Source organism: Corvus cornix, chromosome 10 (genome assembly GCF_000738735.6).
Source record: "Corvus cornix cornix isolate S_Up_H32 chromosome 10, ASM73873v5, whole genome shotgun sequence".
Taxonomy (NCBI): domain Eukaryota; kingdom Metazoa; phylum Chordata; class Aves; order Passeriformes; family Corvidae; genus Corvus; species Corvus cornix.
This window is the reverse complement of record NC_046340.1, coordinates 258848-281609: the sequence shown is the minus strand read 5'-3', so window position 1 is coordinate 281609 and position 22762 is coordinate 258848. Positions and strand designations below refer to the sequence as shown.

General features: G+C 37.3%; 1 protein-coding gene and 1 long non-coding RNA gene across 8 annotated transcripts in view; one reads left to right on the top strand and one right to left on the bottom strand.

Annotated features, from left to right (window-relative positions):
- The window catches only part of UNC13C (unc-13 homolog C), a 135053-nt gene that overhangs the window by 89526 nt on the left and 22765 nt on the right, over positions 1-22762 (top strand). For 2 of the 6 annotated variants that reach the window (XM_019280971.3, XM_019280973.3), the window contains 7 exons: positions 9805-9931; positions 10869-10965; positions 11400-11543; positions 12548-12625; positions 13778-13855; positions 14220-14249; positions 20509-20597. In XM_019280971.3, the coding sequence (XP_019136516.1) occupies positions 9805-9931; positions 10869-10965; positions 11400-11543; positions 12548-12625; positions 13778-13855; positions 14220-14249; positions 20509-20597 (643 nt within the window). Of the gene's footprint in view, positions 1-9804; positions 9932-10868; positions 10966-11399; positions 11544-12547; positions 12626-13724; positions 13856-14219; positions 14260-20508; positions 20598-22762 lie in introns of those variants that run through there. The other 4 variants (XM_010391192.4, XM_010391191.4, XM_019280975.2 and 1 more) reach the window with 3 other exon arrangements.
- The window catches only part of LOC109143450, a 41642-nt gene continuing 19367 nt past the window's right edge, over positions 488-22762 (bottom strand). The window contains exons 4-5 of one of the 2 annotated variants that reach the window (XR_005602777.1): positions 2940-10941; positions 488-2062 (exon numbers count right to left, since the gene is read on the bottom strand). This is a non-coding gene — a long non-coding RNA (uncharacterized LOC109143450). Of the gene's footprint in view, positions 10942-22762 lie in introns of both variants that reach the window. The other variant, XR_002043631.3, reaches the window with a different exon arrangement.

Genomic DNA, 22762 nt, shown 5'->3' with positions numbered 1-22762 from the left:
CAAAGTTGATTCCTTTCTGCATCCAATCAAGAAGCAATGAACTGGTCCAGAATTGTTTGCAAAAGGATTGCTCATGTGATAAAAAAGATTAGATTAGCTCATCCGAGGCCCTCTTTCTGGTTTTACCCACTTTATGTATTCACAAATATATCCAGCCAGACCCATCAGTTTAAATTCAGGAAATAGGAAGACAGCAAATACGGGAGCATCCAACTTTCCATTCCTTTTCCCTTTTTCCTGAGCGCAGTTCAGAATGGCTGCTCAGGCTTTCTCCTCTCCCTGTACAGCTGAATTCCTCCTGGATCTGCTCGAGGCATGTGTGCACTGCAGAACTGCTGCTCAAACTGTGTCCTCTGCCCACCTCCTCTTGCAGAACAACCCAGCAGCCCTGTGAGGGGCACCAGCAGGCACCACACGCCCTCTGCCTTCTCTTCTCCTTTGGTCCTTGCCAACCAGGAGGCTGCTGCTGTGACATGGAGAAGTCAGAGACAACAGCAGCTGCCATGGCAGTGGCCTTTGGCTAGACAAGAGCAAATCCAGGTCTCTGTGAGTACCAAGGCAGCAAATTGGCATTGGGGATTGGCTCGGATTTTTGATGAGGGAGGAAAGGACATCGCAAAGCACAGTTCAGGTCTCCACAGCTGCCAAGATCAGGGCTACACTGTGCCAAGCTGACATGCCTTGGAAACAAAATTGTACTAAAATCTGGTATTGAGTTCATAATTTCATTCTAGATTTTCTTCCAATCTAAGTTAATTGAAATATTTAGTCTTTGCATAGTGTTAAAAGTTTTAGGCAAACTTTAACAAATTGAGTTCACACCAGTTATATTTTTTTTTCTGACTTAATGGATTATTTTAATGTATAGATTTTGCGTGAAGAAGGTATCACATGTTTCTCTTTGAGAATTGTCTTCATTAGATTTGGTCTCTTTGGGTTTTTTTTCTTCTTTGCAGGTTATTCATGAAGCATCAGTGTTTTGCTTGATACATTATAGATTGTTGTTTGGCATTTGGTTTACACAATCATCTGATCTTACAGGATGGTAGTATTTTTGTACTGTCTGATCCCCCGATTTTTCCATATTTATCCCACAAATGAATGAAGACAGAGAGAAAATTTCACCAGCAGCGCTTAAGATTTATTACTGACTTCATATGGTAGGAAGTCTTTTCCTTTACAAGTATGAAGATGCATAAGTTAAAAGATTGAGAGAGTAATAAGCTGAAATTAGACATGCAAAGTATCTTTTTTTAGTCTTTGTCCTCAGAAATGTCTTTTTTCATATCTTTCATATCTCCAACTTTCAAATAGGTCAGATCAAATGTCTGAAGCTGTCCAGTCTGTTAGAAAGAGAACATCCTAATTGCTGTTATTATGATAATCTAATTCTGGTAGTGGCCAGAAGTCAAGACCAGAATCAGGCCATAAATTAGTTTGCTGCTGTGTAAATACAGCAATAGACAGTCTCCATGCTGCCAAGCTAAGATTCTGAAAGCCTTACAAAAATAGGAAAAGGAGAGAGTCATTCCACCATTTTATGCATTTAGTGTAGGCTTGCTTTCCAAGTTTGCTGTTGTCTTCTGTGCTTAAGCAGATAGTATTTTCCTGTTTCTCTGACAGATAGTTCTTCCATGACAGAAACCAATAAAGGGATTTGAAAGAGAAGAGGCAGGTCCATGAGTAGATGCTAAGCACAGAGACAGCATAGAAAAAGAACCAAAAAGGCTTATGCTGCCCAGAGAAAGGTCATGCCATTTGGTGGCAGATTTCAAGTCTATTTTCACTCCAAATTTACAATTTACAAAGTTCCCCTTAAGATATAGTCTTGGCTTAGAGGGAGGCTGCAGAGGTGAAGGAAGGTGAGACTGAGGTTTTGGAAAGGACAAGAAGGCAGCATCCACAAGAATGCAAGGTTTCATCACTATCAAAGTATGAATCCTTTTTATTTTAGTCGGTTGTATTTCTGCATTGGCACTTTTCAACAAATGTATTCCATGCTTATCTTTTCAGACACCTGAGGAATTAAGAGTCCTCTGTGGTCTCATGGCAATTCAGAGGTCTGTAGAGGCAAAGACAAGGAGATTACAGTTGGAGTTAAACCTTCCTTTGGCAGATAAGACAGAATGCTGACATGATTGCAGGAGGAGGGGAGTTAGAACTGTTCTTTGGTCACCATAACAGACAGGGATGTTAATAACAGTAGCTACATGCTCTACGTCTTGAGGGGCTGAGCTTTGCAAGTGTGAGAATCCATCTATCGAGGGCAAAGCAGAGATCTCCAGGCTTGCCTAAAAAGCACCATAGCCATGCCAAAAGGCACTATTTTTTTGGAGTTAATTAGACCCAGTAATTAAGACAGATGAAGTGGGCAAAACTGCTCCCAGGGGCTGAGTTAATACTTCATGGGTTTGGATTGCACTGTAGCAATGTGTCTTCTTACTTGGAACTACCTCAGAGATCTCTGGTATGGCACAACCTTGCACTTGGGACAGTTATATCTAGAATTTCCTTGTTCTCTAACCCGGTTTCTTGGATTTTACACATTAAACCATCATCAGAACAATGAGTAGTACCACAGTACAAATCTACAGTGACCTTAGTAAGTTAAGCTTCTCTATATGTAGTGCATCAGTGAATGTCTGACTTCATTGCTCAGTCTTAAACTTTTCACTCAATACTAGCAGTGTATATTGTCCCATATATTTAATAATGATAGCTCTGTCCTTACTTTTTTTTTTAACCAATGAATACTCCTCTTGTTCTTAAACACTATTGTTAGGTCCTACTCAGGCAATCACTTATTGTAAAAAACATGTGCATAAACTTTTCCTGAACATTATGTAGTTGTGACAAAGGCAGTTTTTTGTTAGTCAACCTATACTTGTACCGCCATGCTGGATAGAGTATGAGCATAAATGGTTTTAAATGAAACTTACATTGATTAATAATTATGGGTTATTTACAGCTCACATGACCCTGTCCTTTCCACACACCAGTGAGTTGAAGGGAGAAGCGTTCTGTTCAGCTGGATGGGCTGTATATCACCGGTAGCAGCAGGGGCAGGCAAGACTTCCTTCAGAGTTTATAGGTATCTCAACCCAGAAGAGTATTTTGCTGCTTCTTTCTTCTTGTCCTTGATTACGGTTCTTTACCAGTAAGATGATACCAATTTATTTCATTCCACATTTTTACAAAAGCTGGAGTTATATCTTTTGTCTGATCTAATTTTATGGCTGGGGAAGAAAAACAAATAAAAACGCAAACAAATAAAACCTCTGAGCAAAAATGTGACTTTTTCCTCTCAAGACAGTCCCTTGAAGGACCTGCATTGTTTAGTGCAGTTCTGCATCTGCTGGTTGGGGAAAACTTTCATCCTTTTGTTTGCTTGAGGAGTTTCTTCCCCCTATCTCTGTCAGAGTGGAGCTGCATAATTCTCACACAGGAGCAGTGGAATGTAGGTGCTGCACCTCTTCCTGCGTTCTGTGAGCTAATCACACAATGAATCCAGTTACCTTTTGGACTTCTTTCATTGAGAAACAGTAACTAATAACAGCTTTCTTGAAATGAAATATATTTCTTTATCAACTTGAATAAAATATTTGAGTTAAAGAAAATTAAAAATTACAAGCAACCTGTATGCTATTTTTAATCTTGCCCATAAAGACACTCCTTTAAAGCTTTCCTCACACAGTAGCTGTTCTTCTCCTAATCTCTGTTTTCTTAGGTTTAAGACTCAGTCTTTTACTTTCAGGACTGTTCCACTAATGGAGATTCACTTGTGTCTTTTTCTCCTATAGATGCTGAGGTAAATTTCCTCTTACGGTCAAGTGCATTTGTTCTAAACTAAATATTTGATACTGCTTCGCCTCCAGGAGAATAGGATGAATCCATTAAAACTGCTTGTTTCCACATTATCTTTTAATAAGCTTAAGTGCAGTTTGCTGGGTAAGAATTAGAGAACACCTCCGTGGTTTTGCTTTTGCAGGCAGAGCCAGGTACAAAACAGGTAATTATTTAAGTGCAGCTTCGTATTTATCTTCCTGCTGGATTCTTCCTGCTTTGTACTTTATTCTGCTAATTGCTTATAAAATGCAAAGATGCCTGTTTGATAAGGTTTTATGCTCACTGTGCACATTTGTGACGAGGTAAAGAGCAGAGCATCAGGTTCATGGAAAGGCACTTTTTTAAAAAAAAATTAAGCAATAAGTAAATGGAAGAAATCTGTCACAAAGATTACATTGAAGATGCAAAGCTGAGTATTCATTAGTTAAGTTCCAATGCTATCAAAGTGCTCTTTGTTACCTTTATTCTGTTTTCCATCTCAGATTCAAGCATTATACTATCAAATCATAAAATCGTGGAATGGTTTGAGTTGGAAGGGAACTTAGGCCATCTAGTTCCATGCCCCAAGCCGTGGACAGGGATGCCACCCACTAGACCAGATTGCTCAGGGCCCAATCCAGCCTGACTCGAGGACTTCCAAGGATGGGGTGCATATAGGCTGTCTTTATTTTGTAATTTTTATACATATTAGAGGTTTATGAAAGCCTAATCAATATAAATTAGATTCCTATATTAGCATTACCTTTCTTCTTTTATTACTTTTATTACTTTTTTTTTTATTAATTTGAATAGATGTTGAAACATCAGTATGAAGTATTTGAAATTTCAATCATATTCTTCAGAACCAGGGTCTGTTGTGAAAGATACAACATATTTTTTAAAGGAGGATTGGAAGGGGGGTTAGATGTGATTTAGAGATAAGTGTAATCCAAAAATGAGGTAGTGACAGAAGTTTTTCAGGTTTTGGTTTATTATATTTATCTTGACACAAAGAGCCCTCTCAGAAAAGTCAGTAGTATTTCACATTATAAAAATCAATGTAAATTATATATAATTATCAATTAGTTCTGTTCTACTCTCTATTTCAGTTAATAACTTCATTGTCAGTGACTTCATTGCCTTTAGCAGAGTACAAGAATCCTGGGATGAGATTCTAGTAGAATGGAATGTTTTCTTCTAAATCAGTTTTGAACTTTGAGTCAAATTTTTTCTTCATTTGTGGCCTGTACGCTATGTTACATTCATACAATCAGAGGCTTCACGTTTCTTTCAGCACTACAGGGATCCAGAGCACTACAAGCATAATACCCACATTAAAAGAGGCAGTGGCATAGCAACCACTCCTGTATTGTGGGGAAATTCCACTGGGATCAGGCACATTAACTTCTACTTTTATCCAAAACACTGGCGCATCTATGCAGTGTAATGTTTCCACAGATTCAGAGGGAGGAATACCAATTCATGCCCCATCCATACCATTCCTTACAGGAGCTTTTCTTCCACTAGCTGTATTCAGTTTGTGTTCCCAATTACCCTTCCCAGTTATATGACTGCAAGTTTGGAAATAGCAGGTTTTCTGAAACAGCAGTTCTGAAGGAAATAGATTGCAGCTGGTAGTCTCTAGAAAGATTGGTAAGTAATTATTGCAAATAATATGGAATTATGTCACAATGGTTGAAAATAACAGCTGAGTTTTGATGGGAAAATTTGCAGTTAATCCAAACACAAATCCCATATGCTTAGTCTCAATCATTTCTGTTTAAAAATCTGTAGGGCAATAGTTTCTATGTCAGTCAAACCAGCTGGTTGTGATGTAATTAATTTGCTTCACATAAATATTCTTTTTAGTAGTTATTATTCCCTGAAAAATTATGTATAAAGTCTGAAAACTAGACAAGTCTTGTTTAGGTAAATATATTTATGTGTATCTAGTCAATTTGTTCATTTTTTACAGACTAATTTCCTTGAAGTTCTTGTTTATAAAGATTCAAAATATACTTTAAAACCATCTTATTAGAATACTTCAAGCAGCTTAACTATATGTTTTTACAAAAAAATATTGGAAACTGCTGTTGAAAAAAAAATTGCTCTGAGATTTTGTACCTAAATCAGGAAAATCAGAGTTGAACAAAATATCAATTTGATTATCTGAATATTTATCCTTTTTTAGCAACTAATTTATATCAAAAATTACATGGAAACTCAGAGTGATGTTATTACCTCATAGGTTAAAAAGAAAAAAGGATTCTATAGTGAACAAGATTCTGTTCCAGTTTGTTAAATGACATTCTGTCTTTAGTGTCATGTAGATATTTCTGCTTAGTAAATCATCATTATGAGTTTTATTTGTTACTTGAAGAAAATCTTCTCAGCTTTCTCTAGAAATTGCTGGAAAAATGAGCAGGAAATCAAACATGATTCCAAATCAAACATGATTGGTTTTGTCAAGGCCTGGGAGGAAAGTACCTTGGATTATAGTCCTTCCTATTATGTTTCTTTATACATTTTTCTCTAAAAGAACTGCTGCCTGCAATTAGGTTATGTGCCAGATACAGTGTCACCAGGTCTGTGGCTGGTTTCATCACACAACAAGTTCTTTTGCCTATATTTATGCATTCCATGTAATAGCTTTTAAAACTATCTCTCTCTTTTCTTGGTTATACAAATAACATCTGGGCAGATTTTATTTTTCATTCCTCAGTGCTGTTGCTTACGGATGTTCTTCTTAAGGGGGTCCCCATCTCGTGATTTGTACCGTTGAGATGGAACAGCTCCATACAGTTTGCATTGTGGTTGCAGTTAACAATGTCTGTTGCTGCAGGCCTGTGGAAGTGCATTCATTACAGCATCACCCCTAAGGAGATATTCCCTCCCACCCCAAGTGTCATCAACGATGGAAAAAATTACACTTACTGGAACTGCAATTCCTAAAAGCAGCTGAAGTGCCCCATACACACAACTAAAGTTTACAGATGTTCCAGTTTACAAGAATCTTATCAGTATTTTTTTCATTGATGCATGACACAGTGATATGCCAGCATGAGAACTGAACACGACCTCTTTATGGAACTTATTAGATGAGTAGGTGCTTATTAAAATACGCTGCACTACAAGGAATGTGTCAGGAAAAGAGCAGCACAAAACAAAAAAACATTACCAGCATTAGGTTTGCTATACTGGAGATTTCCTTACCTAGAATCAGTTATGAGAATGTTCAGGTATTTCTGTCATCATCTCTCCTGAGAGCACACTTGCACACAGTTGACAGGTTTAGTTCCAGACTGACTCAGTAGTATAGTAATTTTGCAAAGCAAGAGTGGACTTTTTAAAAAAAGAGTTGTATTGTGCAGCTACTACATCTGTCTTCCAGAAAGCCCAAAATGGATATGTCTGTACAGGGAAACATGGCACTAGCTTTTCCTCCAGGGAAATAGACACAGATCTCCAAAATGCATCCATGGATCCTGTGCTGGCTCACATGTACATTAGCTTGTGCAAGTTTTTCAGAAACTAAGGAAGCGAACTATTGGTCCTAATATAAATTCAGAACACCTACAGTGATGTTGGTCCACTTTGTAACCAAATATGTGGTTACCATGGATAAACCCATCTATTATCCAGTTAAAATTGTCATGGGCTGACTCATATGGGCACCTGTTTGCTCTGTTCTTTGGTTTATATGAACTGAAGAGGTAAAATGCATGGATACTAAATTATTTTGTAGGTCATCTGAAGTGTTTGCTGATGTTCTCATACATTAATATCAGGACTTGTGGATGTATTTTTCACTTATGTGTAACTAGAAATAATATCCTGGGAGACTCCTTAAATATTCTCTACAAGGCATAACAGCCTGGAGAAAAAAGTTCAATTATTCATGAATTACTTTTGTGCTCATTTTTAATGTGTTATAAATCTTAACTTTCAGAAGAAAATACCAGTGAATGGTATGTGTAAGTTGTACCCTCCTGGACAAGTTTGCCAATTAGTGTCAGTAGCTCATTTCTAAAATTGAAATAAGCATTTCCTTGGTTTGTCATACTATAGCAAACATTCTCAAGTTACATTTTGTAATCTAATAACCCGTTTATGCAATGCTTGAATGAAAAAATGTGCATTCATTTCAGAAATTCCACTCTTTTGGGATGCAATATAAGATAGATTTTTAACAAAGACTTAAGCAGCAGATGTGCAGTGAATTTGATAGCAATAACATAATTGTTCTCAGTGAAAGACTGGTCTACCTTGTAAGAATACCTTTTTTAGAGCAAATTTTTTGCCATTTAGCTTTCTATAATAGTTTGTGAAAAAACTGCTGCCTAAAAAAAGAGATTCCTCAGAACTGTGAGAGAAGGCAACATCTTTCTCTCTCTGGTTCTGTTTAATGCTAGTAACAATGATATGTTGCTGGGGAGAATTTGTAGTACTCTCAAGTAGCATGAAGAATGAATAAATGCACTATTTAGACAGAAACTTATTTAGTGATTTTTTTCTTGAGTGTGATGGAAAGGCAGTGAAGGTGAAAATGCTACTACAATGCTAAAAAGGCAATAAAAGCCCACAGGGGCTCTTCATAAGCTGATTTGCACAAAACCTAGTAACTCACTGCATAATAGCATGCTTCTGAAACACTTGTTGGATAGCGTGATGTACTACTGGAGTGCTGATTTGGCATAATAATAAAACTAAACATTTCCTTCTGATGTACCTGGCTAGATCTGAAAAACACAGGATGTGTAGTTCATAGTGCATTTTCACTGACAGAGAATCCAGTGGTACATTCAAGTGTATGACAGAGGATGGGATGCTCCTACTGTTAAAGAAAATTAGGTTCACATCCAAATAAAGGAGATTTGTCTAATGCTGTGTTGCAGAGCAACCAGAAGTAAGAAGCAAAAAGGAGGTTTGAAAGTGGTAAGTTCTTAATACATGCTATTTACACAAGAACATCATTCAGGCTGAGCACCTGTATTAGGTCATTTTTTAAGGGAGCTGGGAAAAGAAATTACCCTTTCACATAGGGAAGAATGTGCAAGTGACGTGACACCTCAAACAGATGACATCTGTGGAGATTTTAGGAAGCTGTGAGCAGTAAGCAAAGGTATGATTATTCTGCCCAAAACTTGTGGATCCCTGGTTTCATGCTGTGTGAGAAGGAAATGAAAGATTTGAGCAAGGATAAAGTGCCTGTTAGCTAATGGAGAGAAGGAATGGAGCCTGTCCAGGCCTGCAGTGGCTGAGTGAACAATGCAGAGCCTAGTGTAAAAGCTAAAACAAGGATTGAAATCCTGGAAGAAAGATGGACATTTGCTCCAAACAAATGAAATCAGACTTTAAAAATGCAGACAGTGATTACAGGTGGCTCTATGACTCCTGCCACCCACCTCCATCTGCATATTCAGTATGTGGCAAACAGGAGGACACTGAGAAGGTGAAGTCCATTTGAAAAATTTCGAAAACACTTTATTTAACCATCTTTCATAAGTCAGAGGACTGTAGAGCTGTGGAGTTGGCTCGTCTTTCTTTTTCTTAGCTCTCATGAATGTAGGTTTCACAGATTCATGTGGGACTGGCATTTATAGCTGTTACTTCCTCTGGCTACTACACAACTATGGTTGTCTTCTCTAGCTTGACACTCCAAAGCTTCTTAATCATTTTCTAACAGCCAAAGAAGAATCTAAAGAATGGGAAGTCAGCAAATTTGTGGTTTTTTCTCACTGCAGTGAAGAGACATGAGAAGCCTAATTTGTGGTTTGGTCTTTGGTTTTTGTTTTTCCTAAGGGTACTCAGATCCTGAAAATTGAAACTGTGGGTACTACTACCTCTAGAAAAATCAAACCAATTATGCTTTAAAATGCAAGTCCTGTATTATTGTGTCACCAGTGTACTGAGGCACAAGAAAGTTATTTACTGTTAGAACACTATTAAGTGCTTTTATTTCCACTCCTTCTATTACAGAACATGAAAAGCAGCGATTATGCAAAAGCACAGATTATATGAATTTGCACTTCAAAGTGAAATGGTTTTATAATGAATATGTGCGAGAACTCTCTGCTTTCAAGGATGCAGTGCCTGAATACTCTCTGTAAGTGGTGTTTTGGGAAGGCTTCCATGAGTCTGGGCTTCGTGCAAGGTTTATTTTGGTCAAATATTTGTGCTTGGGTTTGTGCAAGATCTCAAGGTGTGTAGCACTGGCAACTACTTTTTATGCTTCCTTCTCTTTAATTCTTCATTCAATCAAGTGAAATAGTCCAGGTGTTAAATGTGCAATTAGCTATTTCATGGATTTCTACAGTTGTTGTAACTGCACATCTTCAGAGAGGACAAAATGCTTTGGTCAGGAAATGTCTGAGGAAGGTATGAGATGTGGGAACAGTAGAACTATTAGTTACAGGTCCCTGCATTTGTTTTACAGTCAAATTTGGATAAAGATACAATGCTAATGGGATATACTACTGAAGTAATTCTTACTGGATCAGGTTTATACTCAGCTGCTGGTTTTCTTTTTACCTGTCTCCCTGCAATAAATATATTCAGTCCTGTCCTTTTATATGAGCTATCCTTAATCTTCTGCCAGTCTGCTGGTTTGCTGAGATGGTTTGAGGCCTGTTATTACTTTAAATTTTTCTAACATAAACTAAAGAAAAATAAAACACAGATGATTTTTACTAAAACAAAGTTATATACAAGTTATTTCATATTCAAATAAAAAATAAATGTTACCAAAGAGCCAGTATTGATAGAAGATACATACCTGCCATGCTTCACTGGTAGAGAATTGGCTACTGCTAATTTACATCACCAGGGTATACCAGGAAGAGTATTGTGAAGCTGTAGCCTGAAAAGCCTTTTGGTACCTACAGAATTTTGGTGACAAAAATTGTCCCAGGGTTATTAGAATTTTTTAGCAATAAGAATAGACGTGAAAACACGAGGTTCCAAACTGCTGGGTAGTATGTCGTCTCTCCTCTTGGGATCTTTATGAAATCTATCTACTTTACAAAATTGCTTTTAATTTTCAGGTGGTTTGAACCATTTGTCATTCAGTGGCTGGATGAAAATGAGGATGTCTCAATGGAATTTCTTCATGGAGCACTAGAAAGAGACAAAAAAGACGGGGTGAGCCTTTACTTTCTAAAGAAGAAAATAAATAAAGTATTAAGACAGTTTTGTATTGTTACAAAACCAGAAGTACATTTGGTCCCGCAATATCCTTCTCAGACTTTAGGAGATAACAGCTTTTGGAGAACCTTATAGAGAAATTCCTGCTCTAATTCCCTCTGCCTAAATCCCCACAGAATTTATTCTGTGGTATCGTTTCATTACCCTATGATGTGATGATGATGTCATGAAGGAAAATTCTGTTTTTATTTTTAAGTGGTTTGAAAGTACCAGAAAAGTGAAAAGCCACATTTCTCAGTATTATCAATGAGACTACTTTTTTTTTTTTCTGTATTACTTTTTGTGGCTCTAGAAGGAGTTTCAAGTACAAGAATCAGCAAAGACAGTTTTGATCTCTGAACGAATATTAACATTTGAATGTTTCTCTCTAGTTTCAGCAGACATCAGATCATGCCCTCTTCTCTTGTTCTGTGGTTGATGTCTTCACACAGCTCAATCAAAGCTTTGAGATTATTAGGAAACTGGAGTGTCCTAATCCAGAAGCACTATCTCATTTAATGAGAAGATTTGCAAAGGTAAGTTAAAGTCAATGCTTCTGAACTAAGCTTCAGAGAGAATGATACTGTGTTGCCATGTGTTTAAAAGCTAAGTGGTTCCAGTGGTTTTTAGAATCAATGTTTTCTATCTGACTGGGATTCTCAGAAAGACAGGCTGGCTGTGGTTTAAGGCTGGGTCTTGTCTACTCTGTCAAAATGCTTTACCCGTTTGAGAAGCTCTGTTCTCTCTGAGATTTCACATTTATGTATTTTATACATGTATGTATGCATATACATAATCAATTGTTACCTTGCTAAGAACTGATTGCAGTTCTATTAATGGAGCCATTCAGTGATATGCAATTAGTTAATTAGGCAGTGCAAGTGAAGGAAAAATTCAAGGTATGACAATAAGGTATTTTTGTTTGAAGTCCTGAAGTGGTAGTTATTCACCTGCTGTTTGATAAACTCAATTCTGCCAGCTTTCTATCTGGATAGTTACATTTCCTCCCAAGCTCTGAATTTCCATTATATTCCTGCTGGCTTTAGAAAAGTTCACATTTACATTTAATTCTGTTCTTTCATTGCAACAATTCTCCATTTGTGGAGTTCGTATTTACATGACTATTATAAGGTAACTCATATTGCTAGGCTTTGAACAGTACTCCTTTTGTCTTATTTTTCCATTATATTTCTATTCTATGTATTGTCACCCTGGAGGATTTTTTTAGCTTGCTACTCTTCCACTAAACTGTGTAGGATATTGCAAGGAGTGGAGTTCTCATTACTTCTCAAAAACAGCACTGCTAAATTAATTAAACTAAACTGTCTCAGCTATTGAAGATTACTTTACATTGAGAACTACCCACCATCTACTGTGCAGGGATTTGAAAATGTGCTCGCAGGATTATTTATACTATATCTAAAAAATATAATATATGTGTAAGCACCTGTAAAACCTGTCATTTATACAGGCCTCTTTTTTTATATTTTTGGTTTACATTATGAAATTCACCATTTAAAAGAATCTTCTCCTCTTCTAGACTATCAACAAAGTACTTGTTCAGTATGCTGCAATTATTTCAAGTTACTTCAGCTCATATTGTGATAAAGAAAATGTGGTAAGTAAGAAGCTGTGGCTTTTTTCTGCCTCAGAAATTACCTTTAAGTTACTTACTGTACTTTTTGAAAATGTAATCACTTCTTTATATGGAAAAACACAAATGGAGGGAGGTCAGCATGTTTTCACAGCTGCTTACAGTGATGTGTAAAAGCTGGAATAAGTGAAATTAGTTAAGAATCCTAGTTAATAATTTCAGTATTAAAATTTAAAAATAATTACAAGATGACCACAAACATGCCGTGGATACCAGCCTTATACTATGGTGAATGGATCTTCATCTTGTTATTCAAACAGAAGAAAATATTTTTGTTTTAGGTTTTCACTTTGCATTGCCTTGTCTCTCTGTATCAGTTTGTGCATTGGAGGGTTTATAAGATCCCTGTTCCCTGCACAGGGAATGTGTGCAGAGGTTTCTGCTGCTGCCACTCACTGTGCTTTACCCATGCAGAGGGGAGAAGAAAATGATGTGCTGTTTTGTTGCCTCACTGCTTACAAGGGAGTCCCTAATGAAGGACCAGATTGCCATGGACTCTATTCTATTGCCTAATTTATTCACCAGCTTCTCAAGTAATGCAAAAATGCATATTTCTAAAATATTACTCTGTTATTAACACAACAGCCTGTTGATTTATTCAAATACTTTAAGCATCAGCCATTATCTGGGTTACAGTGTTGTCACTGTTTTCTGCTAAGACTGGGTCTAGCAAGCAGTATGGCCACCCCTTTCCCTCCAGCCTATTGTTACTCCCAAAGCACTTGGTTCGTTGTTGCCTCTGCTCTCCCCAGGATGATGATGTGCTACTTGCATTAATCCACCAGATGTAACTGTATTAGGTATGACTAGAAACTATCTCAGGACATGAAATTCTGGGATCTGAAACCTGTCCAGCTGACTGGGAGATGGCATCCAGTTCCCTGTGGGGCAGCACTGCCTTTAGTGGGCAGTCACTGGCTGAGCAGGCAAAGGGAAGTGTCAGTTTAGGAGGAAGGAGGCAGCAGTGGATGGGAACCTCCTCTAAACAGCACAGCTGTTATGAATGAAGATGGTCCTAGAAATCTTTTCCAACCTTAATGATTCTGTAATTCTATGAATGTAGGGCTGCTGAAGAATTGGTCATGCACAATCTCCCATTTGGTGCTCTCTCTGTAGGCCTGTATCTTGATGAACAACATTCAGCAATTAAGAGTGCAGCTTGAGAAAATGTTTGAGTCCATGGGAGGGAAGGAGGTGAGTCGTATTTGTTTCCTGGTTCATTCAAAATTTCTTAGAGATCATTAGCACCATGTTTGCAACCTAATCAAAGCTTTCACTTCTACTTGCAAAGAGAATCAAAATGTTAAAAAAAAAAAAAATCTACAAGACCTATTTACTGTCCTGACAATTCTGGAATGACCTAACGCTATTTCACAGACATATGCTAATGATCTGTAATGTTCTATCAGCTCTGGGTGTTTTGTGTTGCAATCTGTAGTGCAAGCTTTATTTTAATGTTTGTATTGGACTATACTTTGCTTTTTATGTATCGATACGTTTTGTCTGTAATGTGTCATTGTCTTTGTCTAATGCCTTTGACTTGCAATCCACTGAGCAGAAGAAAGAAGGAGAGAGATTCTCTTATGAGGTTTGTGATAGTAAGCATCTTTTATTATTCCTGACCATATTTTCTAAGGCTAAGAACAGTCACATTTTCTACTTATTTCCATTAGTGCATTTGTGTAATTCCCTATGATCTAAAATCAAAAAGAGCTATGCTTGGGCATTCAGTTGACACTAAATTGAAAAGTTTTACTAGGCAGGTAGTGTAAAGCCGAGTTTTAAAAAAATCGATAAAACATTTTAAGTGCACTTTTCAGTATCTGAGGGCCTGCTTGTATTCAAGATACCATTTCACCAAGAGCTGTTACTCAGCATTCCAGAACATCCTCAGTTTTACCCCCTTTTTCATTTCAGAAGACATAAAAGTGCTTGAAATCCTGTCAACAGTAAAAGGAAATAAACAGTGCTTCAGTACTTTCCTGACTGTAGTCTTTAACTGTTCTGAAACATGATGAAGAAATTAACATATCTTCAAGCTATAGAAAAAATCCTGTCTTCTTGTTGAGAAGCAGTGTTAAGAGCATGAATATCCTACCATTATCATCAGTAGCAGGCTTTAAAACAGAAGTTACACATACATCATCCTTTTTCTTGTTGGGGCTGTAGTTTGATAGATTCACAAAACTTTGATCTAATGTGGCCACACTATAGAGAAAACTGGAAAATAATAGCATTTCATATTGCCACATCCACAGTGGGACACTGCAGAGTTGAGATGGGTCCCCTATGCCATGCAAGGAACTGCAGCCTCCAGATGCACCTGAGGAGTCACTCCAGGGAGTGGAGGTTCTGCTGAGCCAGAGCCAGCTCCTTGAAGCTGCCATGGCAAAAATACATCCTGCTCCAGATAATAGGAAATAAACTTCTGCAGCCTCATCAATGCAGATTTCTTTCCAAACTTAAAAATAGATAGTCATCATCCAGAAGTGGCTGGTTTTGTGGTTCCTATTAAACCCTTTTCCCTCTCTGAATATTACAAATAATCTCTTCCTCCATGCTTTTATGTTCTGTGCAAAGTACTTTTGTATTAGGTCTTGGATCCAATCTTACTTTTGTATGTCATGATTTGTGAAAACAGCTAAATGTCCATAAATCAGGATAACGACAAGGGCAAGTGAAAGCTGAGTCACATTTTATGTCTATTTCTATCAAATTATTTTCAACCAAAATATTTGCTTGAATCTCTAAAATATCTCTAAAATGTCCTCTTTTCCTCAAGAAAATACTAGTTTTTTATTTGCTCCTAATGCCTTATACGGTAATGAACAAATATTTAAGAATTTTTCATAGCAATTTACTTTCAAAAGTTCTTACGACTTCTCATCCATTTTGGTTTCTTTTTGATGTTAATGAGGCTGAATTATTAAAGTTGTTACAGTATCAAAATAGCATTTCCTACAAATATGGTGCAACACGCAGCCCATGGAGACAATCTGGATATATTTTTCTATAATCGTTAGTTAGGTAGCTTAAGTGCGTCTCTGCATTCACAGTCTAAGAGAAAAGATCTTAAAAATACATTCAGACTTTTAGGGCATCTTCTTGAAGAAAAGTACATTCATGTTCAATTTTTTTTCACCCATATCAAAATGCTGCTAGAATGTTTGTCCTCAAACTGGAATACTTATTCCCCTCGCTATTCCGAAGGCACCACTGCTAATGGCCAATTTGGCTTATTGAACTTTTATTTATAAGAAACAAAGCCAGCAATAAAATCTGTAAGCAGTTTCCTTGAAGGGAAAAAACAGTTTAATATTTCACTTCTGCAGGGCATAAAAGTTAGATGATTTTCAGCAAAATAATGAGACCTATTTCAGTTGAAGCAAAACTAATTCTAAGAAAAATTAAATGCTGTTAATCTCCTCAGTGTCACACTGTGGGCAGTATGTCTTTCAAACTGTGCAGTCAAAATAGCCACAATCAGGCAGTAGTCCCTGTGTTCAGAGTAGGCTTATTGCACATTGCAGGCAGGGAGCTCTATAAATAGAGAAAAAACTGGTTTCTCAGATCCCCCACCACTAAAATAAAATAGTCTGAACAAAATGAGCTTCTTTATTAACTCTCCTCCTCTGCTGCAGCCAAGCAGGAAGGGTACTTACAAATCATATCAATGAGAACAGTCTGCCATAACAGAGTAGTTAAGTGGGATCCAACCCACTGTTTGTTTGGGTTTTTTTAAATCAAGTCCAAAAACATGGGAACAGATCATCATTGTAGAATTTTAGTTTAGCTCCTGTTTGTTTCATCCAAAAGGAATGCATACATTTACTCTAAATATCTTTTTCATATCTGACAAGTCCGAAACTGATAAAAGATAAAAAAGAGAAGCTAATGCTTGTGTTGCTTTACACCGGGTGACAGAACATGGCAGAAATGTGTTACAGTAATTAGGATCAAAAGAAAAAGGGTGTAAAGCAGAAGGAGGTTGTTTATGTGTGACAGTATTATATTAACTGTAGATAAATCATCTTCTCACTTTGGTAAATTCACTTCCAACTTTACATAAAGTTTAGGAGTTCCTATAGGAATCTATGTGTGGTCTTAAAGGCTTTGATGGAGTGACAGAGGACCAGATTTCAGCAGAATAGTTCTGAAGTGTCATCTTTACATCTTGTACAGAGGTCCAAGTGCTTTTCAGTGCACTCAGAGCAGTGGCAGCCAAACATTTCACATCTCACTGTCCCAGGGGTGGGAGTGGAGGAAGGATGATGTCTGTCACAGACAAAAAGAACCACTAAAGTGATGGAGCTGATGTATACCTGTGTCTTTCCTAGATATCCAGAAAATACATAAAACTATTTTCTGAACAGAAGTAACCTGGTGGTCCCATTAGGAAACGATAAGCAATTAGACCTGTGGAACTGCAGATAAACAGATTTCAGATTAGAGAGGCTCCATTTAACTCACACAAAAGTGATTTGCATCTCTGTAGTTTCCTACAGAAACCACCACCAAGTTTGCAGTTAACAGGATTATGTCCATACTAGCACACATTAAATTACAGCAGGGAATACCTCAGTCTAACATATTGAAAGCAGCCAGATTAATCAGATTTTTAACTCTTTTCCAAGGTTTGTCTGTATAAGAAAATTCACAGTTATATACAGGCAGCATTTGGAAATGATGATGTTCAATTTTTTTTTTTTTTTCAGCTGTTCATCAAATATGTTCTCAGTTTTTGTGTAGCATTCAGAAAAAGTCAAACTTCAAATTATCTATTTAATAATACATAATCAACAGATCTCATGAAGTGTGCCAACAAATTTATGAGTATATTCCCTTGTGGGTAAAAATGAATTCTGCTATTTAAGAAGATGGTAAAATAACAGAAATATGAGCCTAGAAAAGCCAAGAATATTAGGAATTAATAGAAAAGTAAGTATGATTTACACATTATTAATGAAATAAGTTTGCTCCTTTAAAAATCCAGTTTTGAAACCTGAGCAACCTACCCCGATGTATTTTAAGGCTATTCCACACACACTGTGTGGAATCCAGAATACATTTGTCCAAGGGATAAGTGCATTGTCTTTTCTCTTTTGGTGCTTAAATTAGATATGACACACTAATGACACTCATAGCTGGGTTTTATTTTTGGTTTGTTGGTTTTTTTTCATTTCCCAAAATAATCTGCTCAAGCAGAGCCTTTTTCTTGTTTTTTTCCTGAAAAATTTTCAGGGAAGATTGTTAGTTTTTATTCCTTCTTCATCAAACTCTATGAAGCAGATGAGATTTGAGGGGAAAAATAAAAGTTCCCGAGACTGTAAATACTTCATTTTCATGTCTGTATATCCCTGTATGGCATCATCGCAGATGCTGGTCAGCATTGCCTTTTGTCTCCCTTCCATGCTTCCATTTTAGCTCTTCCATATCAGGAAAAAGAAGCAGGTCGTGGCTGTGGCATATTTGAATGATGCCTGAGGACAATCATTAGCAAATGGAAGGCACATAGTAAAATAAATGAAAAGTGCACATTTTAGTTCTGGTGAGACACTCAAATCACCATATTTTCCAGTACCTAAAGAGAAGTAGCATTTAAAAATCTTGCTGACATCTTCTTAGTGATGCCACCATGGCCAGGTGTGGAGCACCTGGCTGGGCAGCCCGCATACCTCTTTGTGTTCCTCTCCTCCCCGTGCCACCTCATCGCTGAGCATGAGCATGTGTACACACAGGGCTGGAGGTACTGCCAGATGCCTCCAGCTGTGCACACACTAACTTGTTCATGCAATTTGTGAGCACAAAGTCTCTAAAATGTTTAACAGTTGCATGCACCCTTCTAGAATGTGTGTAATGCCCACAATCTGGCATTAGTATTTAATCCAATTTTGGCTGGACTAAGTTCAATTCCAGGTGAATTTAGCAGATGCATTGTGTTTTCTGGTTATCACGACAACCCCTGATACAAAGTGTCTATATTGACCTCTGTAGGCACAGTAACAAGGTGATTCTCTAGTTTGTGCATGAAATTCTAAGAAATTTCGAGTCTTCTGCCTGCCTGGTGTTTTGTGTTTTCCTTGACATGTACCACGTTCAGTGTGAATGCTTGTGTGTTCAGTGTTTGTTAAATGTTAATATTCTAGTGGTCTTAAATTTGTGTTTTGTATGTATCACTCCAAAGGAGGCAGTATAATTCCTGAGTGAAATGCATTTCCTGGAAAAATCTTTGCCTTTGTTATTAAAGCCTTATTTTGTTTATTAATATAGACACTGCAGTAAAATTAGCTTTTTAATTCCTGCTCTTTGTATGAAGGAAAACAATCACTTTAAATGTATGAACTGTCAAAGTATATCTGCCAGGGTCACTTCTAAGATACACAGAAGCAATAGAAGTTCTCTCAGTGCAAAGTAATTCAAAACTAAATCAGTAAGTAGTCACAGTAAGTACTGACATTAGTAAGTAAAATATGAGCTTCTCAGATTACAAGAGTGCTACATGACACTGAGTATTGTCTAAAGAATGTGTGGTGATTCCCCCTTGTCACCTATTTCAGGTTTTTGTCAAGACCTGTAGTGCTGTAGAATTCCTATGTAGTGTCATGTAAATTGCCCTGTGTGCTGTGACAGCTTCCCCTTGTCTCTGAAGTGCGATTAAAAGAACTGACCTGCTGCACCACAGCACTCTGAAGCACCAGAAGAACTGCACTCCTCATGCAGTTGAAAGATCGAAAAATGTAAACAGAGACAGCCCTGATTATGTATTCTAAATGTGCACTGTCCTTTGAAATTGTCAGAAGAACGGTACCTGACCTTGCTTTAGAACAGAGTCCACAAATTAAGGGTTATCACTGAAAATCATTCCCTAACACTGTGATAGAGACAGCTGGAAGACCTGGAACATTAGCTATTAATTAACATTCAGCTGTTGATCCTGATGATCATCTATCATATCCCAGAATGGGCTGTAACTATTTTTCTGAGTGCTAAAGATCAGGGAGATAAAAAAATAATTTTTTTAATTTGAAAAAGAATCTATAGCAAATAAACAAGTTGCTGATCAATATCAACAGGGTACCTTTTTCATTAAATATCTATGCATGGATCATCATCCCTGTAAATGTAAAAATACATTTCTCCTCTGCATTAACTTTTTTCCTATGTTTAGAAAACCTGTGTCAGACCATCAGAATGTGTTGCTCTGTGCTTGAATTTTTTTTGCCTTACTGGCTTTTAGAAACAGCAGTACTGAAATTTGGTAGATTCCCTTCCCACATATTCTGTCAGTATAATTGGCATGAGTAGTCTTCAAGCCATCTTTTTCAGTGCTGGCTGTTCTAATTTTACACTGCATTATGAAAACATATGAAATACGGAAACAGCTTCAATGCAAATCACAAAACAAAATACCGACAGTAGTGAAATATACAAAAAGAGTAAAAATACAAAGGCATCTGCATTACTAATAACACAAGCACTGACTTTTCCTGCATCCTTCTCTTGGTGTGCCTTGTTGAATACCACTGGCCTGATAATGGTAGTTCTCTTCTTGTGACTGCCAACACAGTTTCTACAATCCCACAGAAAGTCATTTTTCAATGGCACAGTTTTGATTTGTAACAATATAAATATTCACTACTGTAATCAAAGATTTTTCTATGTTATTTTTAAATGGTTGTTGTATTTTTAGGCCTACTAAAGCAGTTCTGTGTTGCAACAGGTGTTTCCACATTTGGTTTTCCATAGTGCAGTGTATCTTTGCACATATTTCCTAATTCATTGATTGTAATGGAAACCCCAGAAACCTAGTGTATAAGTAAAATATAATGTTATTTATCTCTTTGCAGCTGGATCCTGAAGCTAGTGTTGTTCTAAAAGAACTTCAGGTGAAACTTAGCAATGTATTGGATGAACTCAGTGTAACGTATGCTGCAAGGTAACAAACAAATGGGTAAAAACCCATTTTACTGCAAACCTTAGAGAAATATTCCTGCTCAAAAGATCTACCTCGTTGATGAAGTCTGGGTGGTTATTTGGTTGTCCTGAGGCATGGCTTGCTTCTGCCCTGATGGAGTGGTGTGCATTTGTGTCTGTGTATGTGTTTAGACTCTGAAGCAAATAACGGTAACCTCTCTGTAAAGACAACTGAACATCGTCTGTGGGCATGAACATGTTACAGAGGTGAGGCTGATGGCTTTTGTTCTGCTTTTTGGAAAGCAAAATCGCCGATTTTTTCTTCCCTGATGCTATGTTAAAGTTTCCTCTCTGAACATGTTTATGTTACTTCCTGAGACTGACAGCTTTTTCTGAGCGGCCTGCTTCAGCCAGGGATGTCTGCCTGTGTTTAGCCTGCTTCAGGTGGTCATTGTGAGTGGCCTTCTTGGGTCATTTGCTGGCCTGTGGCTCTGCAAAAATTGTCTACTGAGCCTTACTCTCAAAACCTTTCATTAATCAGAGTGCACACTGCAGTCCTGAATGAGTATGGTGCTGTGCCAGCAGTGCCTGTGGTTAAGAAGCAAGTTACTTTTGCATCAAATTAGAAAGAAATTTAAGAAAGGGGGATTAGTGCTATAGTGGTGCTCATTAAGCTGAGTCTGTAGTCGTTTATTTAATCCATCACTGGGTGGTCTGGGTGGACAGTCCGCTTTTTTTCTGAGTGTGCTTAGTTTTTGTATTGTCTTGGTGTACTTTTGCTCCCAGGCTCTGGTTCTCGGATCATTGACAGTGCATGAATATTATTTCTTTCCAGGGCTTCTTTCTGAATGAGCCAACTAGGTTTCTGCAAAAGCAAACCCAGAATAGCTCAGTGTAGGATATGCTCCAGATAGCTAGAACATTCCTCCTGGGTCAGTTTACTGCTTGGGTCTGTGAGGTTAACAATGTTGGAAAGATGGCTAATGTCAAGAAAGGCAGTGCATTATTTTGGCTTTTGTTGGAGGGACTGGTCCCTCCAACAAAGAATTTCTATAATCAGTTTCACTAGCTGCCTCATTCTGATTTTATCTAGGGCTTTAAAGTGTGTAGGTAAGTGTACTTCCAAGTGCATTTTGAGAAGTTTCTGACTTTTCCAGTGATTTCACATGGAGGTTTGTGTCCTCTTTTTACAATTAGCCATGTCACTGGAACAGCTTACTGCCTGATTATGTTTCTCTTCTCTCACAGTAAATTCTCTTTCACTTTTCTCAAGTTAATCTTTGCCATTTATCATTTCACCTTAACAGGCCTTGTATATTTTTGGTCTCTGTTTTGCATTTCTGTTCATAAACTAATCCTAAACCATTTTGATCCATCATAAATCAACCCATAAAGCAAAATACAGTATGTGCAGAGACTCTTCCTGCCTCTGAACTGGTGACTGATTAACGGCTGTTCTGCATTGTGTCAATATATTGTCCAAAGATTATCACATCAATAGCACTTTAAAACTGTCAGACACTCAACCAGATCAGTTAGGAAATAGAACAGTTTTCAGAGAAGCTGAGCAGGTACAAACTTGAGGAGGAAGGATGTGTTTACAGTCACCTTGAAGTGAAAAATATTCCTCCCAGGAGGAAGAGTCTGAGCACTTCTAAGCAAGGGTTTTTTTGCAATAGGATATTTTAAACAGTCCAAGTGTTTTAACTCTGTGTAGTTGAAAAGAAGTAACTAACCTTTTGATGGCACTGACTGTGTGGAATCTGGAAAAAAGTCAAATTGAGCCAAACAGGGCAAAGTCAGTAGTAGTTTTTAATTTTGCCTCAAGAAGAATGTCAAAGTTTGGTTCCTATTAACCGTCAAGAGAAAAATTATTTATCATCACCTGTTCATATTGTCCTTTCACGCCAAAAATAAAATCTTGAGAAGTTGTTCCTAGCTGGCAATCAATTGCATCTATCCTATAGATTCTGATACATCTGTTTCTCTCAGAAAATAAGTATTTGGTACACCTACAAGGGTATCAAAAGTGTGGCAGAATGCAAACAAGGCAGGGAAAAGATCAAAACACTGCATGAATTACTTATATGAGCCATGATCCTCAGTAGAAGTTATTTTCAGACTATAAACCACAGTATCTTCAATTTTGAACATTAAATCATCGCAGAAAATATTTAAAACTTGTTG